The following is a 16,911-nucleotide window of genomic DNA, read 5'->3' on the forward strand; positions in this document are numbered from 1 at the left end:
TGGCCTGCCCCTGGGCCCTGCTATAGTATGCCTTATAATATGCTCATGCATCGTTTAGGTATGTGATGTGATGATTATGATATGATTATGATACAGGACTTCATCGTCAGTTCACACTCAAATGTATCTTGCGACCCAGCATTCAAGTATATGCAGAACACATATACACACATTTGACATATAACACAAGTAAGACGCGCAAACGCGGGAAGCGAACGCAACTGTCTGTCCCGCTTTTGTGCCCATATATGGAGCTGAGTGATTTGTTTGTGATTGATGCAACACACTCCATATTTGGACGTATAGCTGCTTTGGGGACTCCTTGTATGGTTATGGCTGAGTCAAATCACTCAGCTCCATATATGGGCACAAAAGCGGGACAGACATACACACACACAGACAGACATGATCTGCTAGGTCTCATAGTAAGTGCTCACTGCATTCGCAACAAAGAACAAGACAATTTACATTCAACAATATGTCTTACCTTTAGGCTCCTTACACCGTCATGGAAGCTGTGGTCCAGGTCAGAAGAACTCTCCATCCAGATCCCATCCATGTAGCATTAACATATCTCCACTGGAGAGAGAGAGAGAGAGAGAGAGAAAGTTGGTCGACTCGCCCTTAATCCATCAGCTCCAATTAATTCGTTGTACATGTTCCAGAGTCAGTTCCAGTGTCAGTTCCAGTGTCAGTTCCAGTGTCAGTCCAGTGTCAGTTCCAGTGTCAGTCCAGTGTCAGTTCCAGTGTCAGTCCAGTGTCAGTTCCAGAAGGTGGGTGGGCATTATTCTAATCTAAAAAGAAAAGGGGCAGTGACATTTACATGAACTAATTTAAGACATTAAACTAATAAGCTAAACGCTATAGACACACCATACGTACATGCACGACGTGCCTTCAACAGAGACAGACAGACAGACAGAGAGGGAGGGAGGGAGGGAGGGAGGGAGGGAGGGAGGCGCTTGCTTGCGTGCGTGCGTGCGTGCGTGCGTGCGTGCGTGCGTGCGTGCAGCGAGGCAGGCAGGGCGCTCTGATCAATAAGCGATACACGACTAATCACAATCAGCCGAGCTAAACCAGGTCAGTGCCTGTACGGTATGGATCCAGACAGCTATAGGGCAGGTCATGGGTCTTCAACGGGGGGTCCTGGGGGGGGGGGGGGTCCAGTCACTGTGGAGGATGCAGTGCATACGTGTGTCCTGAATGAACTGTGTGTATGCAGCAGCGCATGTGACAGTGCATGTGTCCTGAATGAACTGTGTGTATGCAGCAGTGCATGTGACAGTGCATGTGTCCTGAATGAACTGTGTGTATGCAGCAGTGCATGTGACAGTGCATGTGTCCTGAATGAACTGTGTGTATGCAGCAGTGCATGTGACAGTGCATGTGTCCTGATTGACTCATTATGTATTGATGACACTACAGGAAATGACCTTCATTCTCCACAGCGGTTCATTAGTCAAACGTGCACCGTGTGTGTGTGTGTGTGTGTGTGTGTGTGTGTGTGTGTGTGTGTGTGTGTGTGTGTGTGTGTGTGTGTGTGTGTGTGTGTGTGTGTGTGTGTGTGTGCATAATGTATTCATCCATCACTTCCTGATTCACAGTACAAGCATAATTATAGCATTTGGACCAGACTTAGCTTGTGAATTAAACGTAGACGTTCATGATTCATGAAATACATTTCAAACCCACACAATCCACTTGTGTCTTCTCACTACAGAGTGCCCAAAAAACTATAATGACAGCTCAACATTCACTCGAGTTTCAATATTTATTTTATTTTTTCTTTTTTCGGGGGACTTTTTGTCTTCCCAAAAATGTGGTATAGGCAATTTAATTTGTACGGGAATTTCTGCCGTAGAAATGAGACGCGTCACAACCAAGGGATTTAAAATCACTGGAGTTACAATAATTTGCAATCTCTGAAATTGTGCCAATCAATAATTGCAAAACCTTCAAGACAAAACATCTGGCCATGCAGTCCGTTGGTTTACTTTGCGCTCCTGCGTCGTTCTTGAGTACATGAACGTACATCCAGGTATGTTAGTGTTGGCTCCCAAGCACGGCACCAATTTGCTGACCTGCTGGCATGCAGTTATTGATGTCTTTGGCACTAACAAAGTGTCCTGCTATATAGTCTCATTCTCCTGGCCGCTATATGTTCTGGCTCACCCTTGAGGTATTCCCTCACACAGAGTCTTACTGTAGTTAGTAACATGCATGTTGTACACTCTTCAGATACACCGGTGAGCTCTCGAATATGAACAGAGTATTATGAACTCCAGTGGCGTGCACAGACGTTTAGAGGGGCAGCAGGTGCTCAAATGAAAAAAGAAAGGGCACCTTGTGCAGCGCGTGGAACCGGCTGGTTGCCTTAACCCATTTCGGGGTGGTAATACCCATTTTGGTGTTAGCATTATGCTATGCTTTAGCTATTGAAAAAATAAAAAGTTCATAGCGCGCCACTATAGGTCTGCTATTTATTTTTAATCGAAGAACCGCTGACATAGAAACATAGCTTTAGTTTGTGGGGGGCCTAAATAATATAGTAGAAGCGTTTTTTTTTATCAAGAATTGATCAATGTCACCATATGGTCCACACAATACTTTTATTTTATTTTTTTAAGAGCACATTGCTAAAAAGGGCAGGGGGTGCTCCAGCACCCCCTGGTGTCCATCTGTGCACGCCACTGATGAACACATTGCCATGGATCCACACGTGATGCTGGACCTCAGGGAGTGTCGATAGCGTTCACGCCACTGGCGATAACCAACCCTGGTTTATTATACACTCCGTGTCGTGGCTTTGAAAGAAAGCGATAAGGGTCCTCGAATTATGCTTTGTTTTGTCTGGAAAGCTGGCGTTTGCGTTCGGCGTTGTCCTTGTCCTGAATATGCAACGGAATCTAAATCACAACAGTGTGTTTGGCTGCAGTTCCGGTGAAGAAGAAAGAAGAAAAAAGATTATTCAGGCCAGAAGTACAGTAGGCCTATACTGACTGAGATTTGTTTCGCTTAACCCATTCTGACCTGGGATCAGATTCATACGAGGTTTCCACTGGACACACACACACTGGTCTGATAAACCCATTCTGACCTGAGATCAGATTCTATAAAAATGTCAAGTCGTTCTTCGATTTTTCAAAAAATAGCAGACCTACAAGCTCGTAGCGCGCCACTCGGTGGCGCGCTATGAGCTTGTAGATCTGCTATTTTTCAATAGCTAAAGCATAACATGATGCTAACACCAACATGGGTTCCCGTTCAGAATGGGTTATCTATAAGCAGTTCCGAAATGTGTTGCAAAGTATGAGACATACATTAAAAACTGCACTTGAGTAAATGTATTGGCGTGCGAAAATGTACTTAACCCTTTTGGTGTTATAAGCGCTATATATGTTTTACTTTAGCTATTGGAAAATAGCAGATCTACAAGCTCTACGGGCTGGTAGATCTGCTATTTTTGAATCTTTGAATATATATTCTTTCAGAGCGAGCGTTTTTAACTCCAATCTTTGCTTCTGGCTCCAGAGGGCCACTATAGTTCCACACTCACTCCAGAGGGGCCACTATAGTTCCACACTCACTCCAGAGGGCCACTATAGTTCCACACTCACTCCAGAGGGCCACTATAGTTCCACACTCACTCCAGAGGAACCACTATAGTTCCACACTCACTCCAGAGGGCCACTATAGTTCCACACTCACTCCAGAGGGCCACTATAGTTCCACACTCACTCCAGAGGAGCCACTATAGTTCCACACTCACTCCAGAGGGCCACTATAGTTCCACACTCACTCCAGAGGGCCACTATAGTTCCACATTCACTCCAGAGGGCCACTATAGTTCCACACTCACTCCAGAGGGCCACTATAGTTCCACACTCACTCCAGAGGAGCCACTATAGTTACAAACTCACTCCAGAGGGCCACTATAGTTACACACTCACTCCAGAGGAGCCACTATAGTTCCACACTCACTCCAGAGGGCCACTATAGTTCCACACTCACTCCAGAGGGCCACTATAGTTCCACACTCACTCCAGAGGGCCACTATAGTTACACACTCACTCCAGAGGAGCCACTATAGTTCCACACTCACTCCAGAGGGCCACTATAGTTCCACACTCACTCCAGAGGGCCACTATAGTTCCACACTCACTCCAGAGGGCCACTATAGTTCCACACTCACTCCAGAGGGCCACTATAGTTCCACACTCACTCCAGAGGGCCACTATAGTTCCACACTCACTCCAGAGGGCCACTATAGTTCCACACTCACTCCAGAGGGCCACTATAGTTCCACACTCACTCCAGAGGAGCCACTATAGTTCCACACTCACTCCAGAGGGCCACTATAGTTCCACACTCACTCCAGAGGAGCCACTATAGTTCCACACTCACTCCAGAGGAGCCACTATATTTCCACACTCACTCCAGAGGAGCCACTATAGTTCCACACTCACTCCAGAGGAGCCACTATAGTTCCACACTCACTCCAGAGGGCCACTATAGTTCCACACTCACTCCAGAGGGCCGCTATAGTTCCACACTCACTCCAGAGGAGCCACTATAGTTCCACACTCACTCCAGAGGAGCCACTATAGTTCCACTCTCACTCCAGAGGGGCCACTATAGTTCCACACTCACTCCAGAGGGGCCACTATAGTTCCACACTCACTCCAGAGGAGCCACTATAGTTCCACACTCACTCCAGAGGAGCCACTATAGTTCCACACTCACTCCAGAGGGCCACTATAGTTCCACACTCACTCCAGAGGGGCCACTATAGTTCCACACTCACTCCAGAGGGGCCACTATAGTTCCACACTCACTCCAGAGGGGCCACTATAGTTCCACACTCACTCCAGAGGGGCCACTATAGTTCCACACTCACTCCAGAGGGCCACTATAGTTCCACACTCACTCCAGAGGAGCCACTATAGTTCCACACTCACTCCAGAGGAGCCACTATAGTTCCACACTCACTCCAGAGGGCCACTATAGTTCCACACTCACTCCAGAGGGGCCACTATAGTTCCACACTCACTCCAGAGGGGCCACTATAGTTCCACACTCACTCCAGAGGGGCCACTATAGTTCCACACTCACTCCAGAGGAGCCACTATAGTTCCACACTCACTCCAGAGGAGCCACTATAGTTCCACACTCACTCCAGAGGGGCCACTATAGTTCCACACTCACTCCAGAGGGCCACTATAGTTCCACACTCACTCCAGAGGAGCCACTATAGTTCCACACTCACTCCAGAGGAGCCACTATAGTTCCACACTCACTCCAGAGGGCCACTATAGTTCCACACTCACTCCAGAGGGGCCACTATAGTTCCACACTCACTCCAGAGGGGCCACTATAGTTCCACACTCACTCCAGAGGGGCCACTATAGTTCCACACTCACTCCAGAGGAGCCACTATAGTTCCACACTCACTCCAGAGGAGCCACTATAGTTCCACACTCACTCCAGAGGGCCACTATAGTTCCACACTCACTCCAGAGGGGCCACTATAGTTCCACACTCACTCCAGAGGAGCCACTATAGTTCCACACTCACTCCAGGGGGGCCACTATAGTTCCACACTCACTCCAGAGGAGCCACTATAGTTCCACTCTCACTCCAGAGGAGCCACTATAGTTCCACACTCACTCCAGGGGGGCCACTATAGTTCCACACTCACTCCAGAGGAGCCACTATAGTTCCACACTCACTCCAGGGGGGCCACTATAGTTCCACACTCACTCCAGAGGGCCACTATAGTTCCACTCTCACTCCAGAGGGCCACTATAGTTCCACACTCACTCCAGAGGGCCACTATAGTTCCACACTCACTCCAGAGGGCCACTATAGTTACACACTCACTCCAGAGGGGCCACTATAGTTCCACACTCACTCCAGAGGAGCCACTATAGTTCCACTCTCACTCCAGAGGGGCCACTATAGTTCCACACTCACTCCAGAGGGCCACTATAGTTCCACACTCACTCCAGAATTAAGGCCATGTTGCATAATTATATTATGTCGGAATACAAATTAACAAATTCTCTGTCAAACAAAAGTAGCAAAAATATCAGATCTACAAGCTCAAAACGCGTCATGCCCTCTCTAGTAAGCATGTCAGCACTCTGTGGTAATGCTACTTTAAAAAAACAGAGGCTACTGTGACTATAAATATATCAGACAAGAAACACTTGCGTTCACCGAGGTTGTTTAGTCTGAAGAACTGCAGCTGGCACCGTGTTCTGTTCTGTGATTTAACCCATTCTGACCTGAGATCAGATTCATACGAGGTTTCCACTGGACACACGCTGGTCTGATGAACCCATTCTGACCTGAGATCAGATTCTAAAAATGTCAGTCGTTCTGCTCGATTTTTCAAAAATAGCAGACCTACAAGCTGAGCTTGTAGATCTGCTATTTTTCAATAGCTAAAGCATAACATGATGCTAACACCAACATGGGTTCCTTTTGGTGTTTTTAAGCTATAGCTCAATTGCTTTATAGCTATTTAAAAATAGCAGATCTACAAGCTCATAGCGCGCCACCGAGTGGCGCGCTACGAGCTTGTAGGTCTGCTATTTTTGAAAAGTCGTGAAAATGTGCCTTTGAATATATATTTTTAACTAAAAGATTGGCTTCTGGGGGGGACGGGACCCTAATACATGTATGTTTTTGAGGGTCCTTCTGGGGGGGGGGGACCCTAATACATGTATGTTTTTGAGGGTCCTTCTGGGGGGGGGGGACCCTAATACATGTATGTTTTTGAGGGTCCTTCTGGGGGGGGGGACCCTAATACATGTATGTTTTTGAGGGTCCTTCTGGGGGGGGGGACCCTAATACATGTATGTTTTTGAGGGTCCTTCTGGGGGGGGGGGGACCCTAATACATGTATGTTTTTGAGGGTCCTTCTGGGGGGGGGGGACCCTAATACATGTATGTTTTTGAGGGTCCTTCTGGGGGGTGGGGGACCCTAATACATGTATGTTTTTGAGGGTCCTTCTGGGGGGGGGGGACCCTAATACATGTATGTTTTTGAGGGTCCTTCTGGGGGGGGGGGACCCTAATACATGTATGTTTTTGAGGGTCCTTCTGGGGGGGGGGGGACCCTAATACATGTATGTTTTTGAGGGTCCTTCTGGGGGGGGGGGACCCTAATACATGTATGTTTTTGAGGGTCCTTCTGGGCGGGGGGGACCCTAATACATGTATGTTTTTGAGGGTCCTTCTGGGGGGGGGGGGACCCTAATACATGTATGTTTTTGAGGGTCCTTCTGGGGGGGGGGGGACCCTAATACATGTATGTTTTTGAGGGTCCTTCTGGGGGGACGGGGACCCTAATACATGTATGTTTTTGAGGGTCCTTCTGGGGGGGGGGGACCCTAATACATGTATGTTTTTGAGGCTTCTGGGGGGGGGGGGACCCTAATACATGTATGTTTTTGAGGGTCCTTCTGGGGGGGGGGGGGACCCTAATACATGTATGTTTTTGAGGGTCCTTCTGGGGGGACGGGGACCCTAATACATGTATGTTTTTGAGGGTCCTTCTGGGGGGGGGGGACCCTAATACATGTATGTTTTTGAGGGTCCTTCTGGGGGGACGGGGACCCTAATACATGTATGTTTTTGAGGGTCCTTCTGGGGGGGACGGGGACCCTAATACATGTATGTTTTTGAGGGTCCTTCTGGGGGGGGGGGGACCCTAATACATGTATGTTTTTGAGGGTCCTTCTGGGGGGGGGGGACCCTAATACATGTATGTTTTTGAGGGTCCTTCTGGGGGGGGGGGACCCTAATACATGTATGTTTTTGAGGGTCCTTCTGGGGGGGGGGGGACCCTAATACATGTATGTTTTTGAGGGTCCTTCTGGGGGGGGGGGACCCTAATACATGTATGTTTTTGAGGCTTCTGGGGGGGGGGGACCCTAATACATGTATGTTTTTGAGGGTCCTTCTGGGGGGGGGGGACCCTAATACATGTATGTTTTTGAGGGTCCTTCTGGGGGGGGGGGGGACCCTAATACATGTATGTTTCTGGGGGGGGGGACCCTAATACATGTATGTTTTTGAGGCTTCTGGGGGGGGGGGACCCTAATACATGTATGTTTTTGAGGCTTCTGGGGGGGGGGGGACCCTAATACATGTATGTTTTTGAGGGTCCTTCTGGGGGGGGGGGGGACCCTAATACATGTATGTTTCTGGGGGGGGGGACCCTAATACATGTATGTTTTTGAGGCTTCTGGGGGGGGGGGGGACCCTAATACATGTATGTTTTTGAGGGTCCTTCTGGGGGGGGGGGGGGACCCTAATACATGTATGTTTTTGAGGGTCCTTCTGGGGGGGGGGGGACCCTAATACATGTATGTTTTTGAGGGTCCTTCTGGGGGGGGGGGGACCCTAATACATGTATGTTTTTGAGGGTCCTTCTGGGGGGGGGGGGACCCTAATACATGTATGTTTTTGAGGGTCCTTCTGGGGGGGGGGGGGGACCCTAATACATGTATGTTTTTGAGGGTCCTTCTGGGGGGGGGGGGACCCTAATACATGTATGTTTTTGAGGGTCCTTCTGGGGGGGGGGGGGACCCTAATACATGTATGTTTTTGAGGGTCCTTCTGGGGGGGGGGACCCTAATACATGTATGTTTTTGAGGGTCCTTCTGGGGGGGGGGACCCTAATACATGTATGTTTTTGAGGGTCCTTCTGGGGGGGGGGGGAGACCCTAATACATGTATGTTTTTGAGGGTCCTTCTGGGGGGGGGGACCCTAATACATGTATGTTTTTGAGGGTCCTTCTGGGGGGGACGGACCCTAATACATGTATGTTTTTGAGGGTCCTTCTGGGGGGGGGGGGACCCTAATACATGTATGTTTTTGAGGGTCCTTCTGGGGGGGGGGGACCCTAATACATGTATGTTTTTGAGGGTCCTTCTGGGGGGGGGGGGGACCCTAATACATGTATGTTTTTGAGGGTCCTTCTGGGGGGGGGGGGACCCTAATACATGTATGTTTTTGAGGGTCCTTCTGGGGGGGGGGGACCCTAATACATGTATGTTTTTGAGGGTCCTTCTGGGGGGGGGGGGGACCCTAATACATGTATGTTTTTGAGGGTCCTTCTGGGGGGGGGGGACCCTAATACATGTATGTTTTTGAGGGTCCTTCTGGGGGGGGGGGGGACCCTAATACATGTATGTTTTTGAGGGTCCTTCTGGGGGGGGGGCCCCTAATACATGTATGTTTTTGAGGGTCCTTCTGGGGGGGGGGGACCCTAATACATGTATGTTTTTGAGGGTCCTTCTGGGGGGGGGGGACCCTAATACATGTATGTTTTTGAGGGTCCTTCTGGGGGGGGGGACCCTAATACATGTATGTTTTTGAGGGTCCTTCTGGGGGGGGGGGACCCTAATACATGTATGTTTTTGAGGGTCCTTCTGGGGGGGGGGGACCCTAATACATGTATGTTTTTGAGGGTCCTTCTGGGGGGGGGGGGACCCTAATACATGTATGTTTTTGAGGGTCCTTCTGGGGGGGGGGACCCTAATACATGTATGTTTTTGAGGGTCCTTCTGGGGGGGGGGGACCCTAATACATGTATGTTTTTGAGGGTCCTTCTGGGGGGGGGGGACCCTAATACATGTATGTTTTTGAGGGTCCTTCTGGGGGGGGGGGGACCCTAATACATGTATGTTTTTGAGGGTCCTTCTGGGGGGGGGGGACCCTAATACATGTATGTTTTTGAGGGTCCTTGACATGAAATATTGAGAACCACTGATACACAGAAAGAAACACGAGGTTTTTCAGAAAACTGTCATGATTTAGAAGATCTATTTCGACGTCGGGACTGAGAGGGTTAATGGGCCCCGAGGTCAAAGGTCACGAGAAGGTTTAGTCTCATGAACGCATGATGTCATCAAAAGTGAGTCTGATTCATGCACTTACTTACTCTCTGTGTGTGTGTGCGTGCGTGCGTGCGTGCGTGCGTGTGTGTGTGTGTAAAGTTGCAGGGCTCAGGTTATACTGGCCAAAAAAATGACGATCTATACAGGCTCACAAACGCGTTGCAATTAACGCGACCCGTTGTGAGCTTGTAGATCTATATTGTGAGCCGGAAACTATGTATCTTTGGCATCCGATTTACGAAGAATGGAGGGTTTCAAGTCGTTAACCCATTAAGACCTGCATGAGGCCGACTCTACCAATTCCTTCTAGAGGCAGTAAACTGTTTTTTGGGGCCAATTAACCCATTTTGGGGCGGGAACCCCTTTTGGTGTTAGCATTAGCTTTAGCTATTGGAAAATAGCAGATCTACAAGCTCGTAGCGCGCCACCGAGTGGCGCGCTACGAGCTTGTAGGTCTGCTATTTTTTTTTAAATCGAAGAATGACTGACACATAGAAACATAAGCTTTTTCAGAAAACTGTCAGGATGTAAGAAGACATTTTTTAGAATCTGATCTCAGGTCAGAATGAAAAACTGTCAGGATGTACAAGAACATTTTTAGAATCTGATCTCAGGTCAGAATGAAAAACTGTCAGGATAAGAACATTCTTAGAATCTGATCTCAGGTCAGAATGGGTTAATGGCCTAGGATTACAATGAAAGATTCAATCGGCCTTGCTGGAGCAACCCGACCCGACTCCGCCAGATGGTGGCAGTAGTGAGTCCATCTGGACTCTCTCGTGGCAGAGTCGATGCGCTCCCCAACCCGTTCTGACCGGGAAGCGACGCACGACGCGCGTCGCGCACGGCCGCTATAGAGGCGGGATCAACGCGAGACTGGTGTGTGTAAAAGACTGACACGAGAGAGGTGCATATCGGTCAGAGGGGTCAGAGGGGTCAGAGGTCAGAGGGGTCAAGCCGTGAAATGGATTAGATGATGAATTAAAAAACTGTAGTACAATAAATACATTAAAAAAAATTGTATAGATCAAAAAATAGTAGAAACATAAATTATAGAACATTGATGTGATGTTTTGTTTTCTCCTTTTTGTGTTTTGTTGTTGTTTTTGTTTTATTTTTGTTATTTATTTTGGTCTTGTTCCTGTTAACTGTATTGTCCTGTTTGTCTTTGTCTTTGTTTTAAGTTGTTTGTTTGTTTTTGTTGTTTTTTTCTCCCCTCTGTTTGCTTTGTTGTATTATTCTACCTCTGAAAGCCATTTATCTGTTAGAAGGGTAAAGGCACTGTAAGCTTAGGCTTCAGCCTACACCTTTTTGGTCAATGTTTCTTTTGCACAAAAAAAGTATTGATTTGATTGATTTGTTATAATGACCAAAACAAATAAACTCTACTCTACTCTATGTAGAAAATCAGCCACTGGATGTCTACAGAATCTGTTGTGCTGCTCTTACCAAAGCTTGGGCTCAGAATAGCGAGGCTGGGGTTTCAAGTGCTTAACTCGTTTTGGGCGGGAACCCCTTTTGGCGTTTTAGAAGCATTATGTTGAAACATACACACATGAAGTGGATTCATGTTGGATTGTGTTGATTTTATTCATAACAGTGCTTCTCAAACGTTTTCATGTCAAGGACCCCCGCATTGATATTTAACGGGCCGTCACCGAGTGCCGCGCTGTGAGCTTGTAGGTCTGCCATTTTTTTTGGAAAATCGTGAAAACGTGGCGCAAATCTTTGAATATATATAATATATATTCTTTCAGGGCCAAGGTTTTTAACTCAAATCGTTGCTTCTGGGCGGGGGGGGGGGGTCCCTGGAACAACATATTTTCAGATGGGGGGTCCCTGGAACAACATATTTTCAGATGGGGGGGTCCCTGGAACAACATATTTTCAGATGGGGGTCCCTGGAACAACATATTTTCAGATGGGGGGTCCCTGGAACAACATATTTTCAGATGGGGGGTCCCTGGAACAACATATTTTCAGATGGGTGGTCCCTGGAACAACATATTTTCAGATGGGGGGTCCCTGGAACAACATATTTTCAGATGGGGGGGTCCCTGGAACAACATATTTTCCGATGGGGGGTCCCTGGAACAACATATTTTCAGATGGGGGGTCCCTGGAACAACATATTTTCAGATGGGGGGGTCCCTGGAACAACATATTTTCAGATGGGGGGTCCCTGGAACAACATATTTTCAGATGGGGGGTCCCTGGAACAACATATTTTCAGATGGGGGGGTCCCTGGAACTACATATTTTCAGATGGGGGGTCCCTGGAACAACATATTTTCAGATGGGGGGTCCCTGGAACAACATATTTTCAGATGGGGGGTCCCTGGAACAACATATTTTCAGATGGGGGGGTCCCTGGAACAACATATTTTCAGATGGGGGTCCCTGGAACAACATATTTTCAGATGGGGGGGTCCCTGGAACAACATATTTTCAGATGGGGGGGTCCCTGGAACAACATATTTTCAGATGGGGGGTCCCTGGAACAACATATTTTCAGATGGGGGGTCCCTGGAACAACATATTTTCAGATGCGGGGGTCCCTGGAACAACATATTTTCAGATGGGGGGGTCCCTGGAACAACATATTTTCAGATGGGGGGTCCCTGGAACAACATATTTTCAGATGGGGGGTCCCTGGAACAACATATTTTCAGATGGGGGGTCCCTGGAACAACATATTTTCAGATGGGGGTCGGCGGCCAATTACATATAATTCCTGGGGGTCCTTGACATGAAAAAGGTGGAGCACCGCTGACATAGAAACATAGGGTTTTTTTTTTTTTTTTTTAAGAAAACCGACAGGATTTAGAAGGCATTTGTATCGAATCGTCCTCAGGTGGAAAAGGGTTAACTGGTATTCTGACTTTCATCTCCCCACGGGGTGACAGAGAGACGTTCTCACACACATACCTGCATTCCTGCACGTCAGCTCCGCGTTACGGCGCTGGATTTACGCGTGGACTAAAGTAGTGTTATTAAGGCCGTTCTTTACGACTCCCGTCATAAAGCCCTAACAGCACAGCTGCCCGCGCATGATCCCGCCGTAAATTATGTTCACTTCAATCAGACCGTTCTTCCCTCTAAACATTATTGATTCTTTTTACGGTGTCATTATAGGTACGTACGCTAACCACCTAATTTACTATCACTCAACGTCACGCGCACGCACGCACGATACGCACGCACGCACGCACGCATGCACGCATGCACGACGTGCGCACGCGAGCGCACGCACGCTCTTCAGACAGTTACGCCATTTCATCACACTGAAAATAAAAGTGAAACAAATGTAGTTTATAGTTTTTATCTCCAGAGATTGTTATAATGTTTAGCCGTGTCTGTCTGTCTGTCTGTCTGTCTGCATTTCTTTGAGAAGCTAATCTCTGGCACCACTGGACCCATGAAACTCTGCACGCATACTGCATATCGGTCTGACGGCCAAGCTACACCAGGCGATTTTGCGCGCGTGCGTATATGCGCTTACTGCGCGCGTTTACTGCGCGTGTACAGTGCGTTTGGACAGGACCAAATATATGTCAATGATACCTGCAGCTACACCAGACGCACGGATACCGCGGGCCATCCTATACGCGTGCTCTAAAAATAGGATCGGTTCTACATTTTCTTTCCCGCACAAACTTGCCGCGCGCCACAGATCTGGTGTAGCCGCAGGGCATTTCGCACGCATACTTTGTGCACTTAGCGTCAAACGCACACATGCCCGGTGTAGCTTGGCCGTCAGATACTCGCACACAGAGCGAGCACGCACGCACGCACGCACGCACGACTGGGGATTTAGTCGCAATATGCAACACTAGATTATTTGAATAATGGGATGAATATTTTTTTAATATAATGGGTTGAATCTAGAGTTGCAATACCCTCCATTGACTGTCCATTGATCTGCTTGTATTAATGAAACTACGTTAAACTCACCAACATTGATCTGCTTGTATTAATGAAACTACGTTAAACTCACCAACATTGATCTGCTTGTATTAATGAAACTACGTTAAACTCACCAACATTGATCTGCTTGTATTAATGAAACTACGTTAAACTCACCAACATTGCAGCTGCCTTCAGGGCAATCGTGAATGATCCTCTTACAATCTGAAATTTGTAAGAATATAATATATATCTGAAAATATATATTTTTTTAATCTGACGTGCACGCAATGTGCACATGGATGCGCCCACGGTTATTTAATTTGTCCCATATCTCGGCCAGTGTTTCTGTTGAAGTGAAGTGAAGTGTCGGATTGTGTTGATTTTCACCCGTTACCATAATGTGTTGAGTAAAGAATGTATATCGGACCTGTTTTACTTTGAAGTGGAATGGAGTGGAGAGTGGGTTGGTATAGCGCTGTGTCAGGATGACGTCAGCAGAACGGATGTGGATCTATCCATGGTTTGGAGGCTCTCCTCAGTCATGGGTGTTACATTACTATGATAGTTATAAACGCTACGTGTTCCGTCACAACTGCATTCAGACTGAAGTGTCAGGACCGGTTCCCTCCACAAGGGGGAGCCACAGGGTGGGGGTGTACATAGACCGCCCAGCAGGTGTTCTGTGTTTCTATGATGTGTGCGGAAACACAATGAGTCTCCTTCACACCGAGAGGACGACCTTCACACGACCTCTGTATGCAGGGTTATGTGTTTATAGAGGATCTACAGCAGAGGTCTGTGAGATCTGGTGAACATGTTGAACCTCTATACTAACAGCTGAGGTCTGTGAGATCTGGTGAACATGTTGAACCTCTATACTAACAGCTGAGGTCTGTGAGATCTGGTGAACATGTTGAACCTCTATACTAACAGCTGAGGTCTGTGAGATCTGGTGAACATGTTGAACCTCTATACTAACAGCTGAGCGGGGTTCTCCAGGGCTCTGTCTGTACTTGGAACCGTCTAGGAAAATGTTTAATTTCCTTTGTTTTTAAAGCAGGTTTAGTTTAGATTATGTGAAAAAGTGTTTTCTTTTTAATTAGTTAAAGTTTTTATTGTCGGCCTAATGTATTGGCGTCACTCAGGGATGAGATTCAAAAAGCTAAATCAAATCAAATAAAATATCAGAACAGCCTCGTTTGACTTTTCTTTCCTGTGTTTATAATGTTGAAACATAAATATTTACATAAAGTATATAGTTGAAGGTACAGTATTGTGTAAACATAAAGTATATACAGTTGGAGTATGTTAGTCGTTCTTCGATCTTTAAAAAAATAGCAGACCTACAAAGTGGCGCGCTATGAGCTTGTAGATCTAAATTGGCCTAGGTTAATTCTATTTAACCTAATTCTATTTAATCCTCTTATTTTACATAACTAACTTTTATTTTAATAGTCATAAATTGTATTAAACGTTGAATTTAAAAATAAAGTCTTAATTTAGGCCATTAGTTTAAGAAGTAAACAGGGTGTTAAGTCAGGGTAAAAGGCCTCCTCAGAAGTAAACAGCGTGTTAAGTCAGGGTAAAAGGCCTCCTCAGAAGTAAACAGGGTGTTAAGTCAGGGTAAAAGGCCTCCTCAGAAGTAAACAGGGTGTTAAGTCAGGGTAAAAGGCCTCCTCAGAAGTAAACAGGGTGTTATGTCAGGGTAAAAGGCCTCCTCAGAAGTAAACAGCGTGTTAAGTCAGGGTAAAAGGCCTCCTCAGAAGTAAACAGGGTGTTAAGTCAGGGTAAAAGGCCTCCTCAGAAGTAAACAGGGTGTTATGTCAGGGTAAAAGGCCTCCTCAGAAGTAAACAACGTGTTAAGTCAGGGTAAAAGGCCTCCTCAGAAGTAAACAGGGTGTTAAGTCAGGGTAAAAGGCCTCCTCAGAAGTAAACAGGGTGTTAAGTCAGGGTAAAAGGCCTCCTCAGAAGTAAACAGGGTGTTAAGTCAGGGTAAAAGGCCTCCTCAGAAGTAAACAGGGTGTTAAGTCAGGGTAAAAGGCCTCCTCAGAAGTAAACAGGGTGTTAAATCAGGGTTGGAAAAAAATGAGGAAAAAAACATACTAGAGAAACATAGTGTCCCTTAGGCAGGGTGTTATTTCATTGTCTTGTCACTAGATGGCAGTGCCAGCACTGTTATAAAGTCTTGTTCGTTCAGCTATAAAATATAATTTCTCTCTCCTCTCTCTATATATATATAATTATAATGTCGTCACTTCACTGCATGAAAAAAGGATAATTTGAGTCTACAGGTTTTCTTTTCTTTCTTTCTGTTTTTCCACTTCAACGCCAGCCCCCTTTAAATCAGCACATGCTGTACGCATAAACCCTTTAAATCAGCACATGTATAGGAATAGACCAGTACATAGAGATACGTTGAGGAATAGACCAGTACATAGAGATACGTTGAGGAATAGACCAGTACATAGAGATACGTTTGGTCATTAAACACACAATCTTCAACACAGCCACAACACAGCAGCCGCACACTTAGTAACTCTAACTAACATCCACCTACTGTAGTGTAGATGAACATCAGTCTTCATTTTTAAATGATGGCTGTCGTCACGTGGAAGCCCAAAACCTCTAGCTTGAACTTAAAAGGCTAACTGAAGTGGCCAAGATCCACATGATAATACTGTTCTGTTACAACAACTCAGTTTGTTCATCGGCCAACACAACACAGACTGTAGCGTCCAATCCCAGAGCAGACACAACACAACACAGACTGTAGCGTCCAATCCCAGAGCAGAAACCACACAACACAGACTGCAGCGTCCAATCCCAGAGCAGACACAACACAACACAGACTGTAGCGTCCAATCCCAGAGCAGACACCACACAACACAGACTGCAGCATCCAATCCCAGAGCAGACACAACACAACACAGACTGCAGCATCCAATCCCAGAGCAGACACAACACAACACAGACTGCAGCGTCCAATCCCAGAGCAGAAACCACACAACACAGACTACAGCGTCCAATCCCAGAGACACAAACAGTCACTGACTGAACACGTTTCATTAATTGCCACCCAATCATTGCGTC

At 46.8% G+C, this 16,911-nt stretch overlaps 1 protein-coding gene across 1 annotated transcript in view; it reads right to left on the minus strand.

Annotated features, from left to right (window-relative positions):
• The window catches only part of LOC308317076 (tenascin-like), a gene marked incomplete at its 5' end in the record, with an annotated part of 105,910 nt that extends 105,351 nt beyond the window's left edge, over positions 1-559 (minus strand). Inside the window, one exon of the mRNA XM_080765868.1 lies at positions 488-559. Within this exon, the coding sequence (XP_080621994.1) occupies positions 488-559 (72 nt within the window). The remainder of the gene's footprint in view (positions 1-487) is intronic.
• Between the last annotated feature and the right edge of the window lie 16,352 nt (positions 560-16,911).

Source organism: Protomyctophum bolini (genome assembly GCF_963924005.1).
Source record: "Protomyctophum bolini genome assembly, chromosome: 6".
Classification (NCBI taxonomy): domain Eukaryota; kingdom Metazoa; phylum Chordata; class Actinopteri; order Myctophiformes; family Myctophidae; genus Protomyctophum; species Protomyctophum bolini.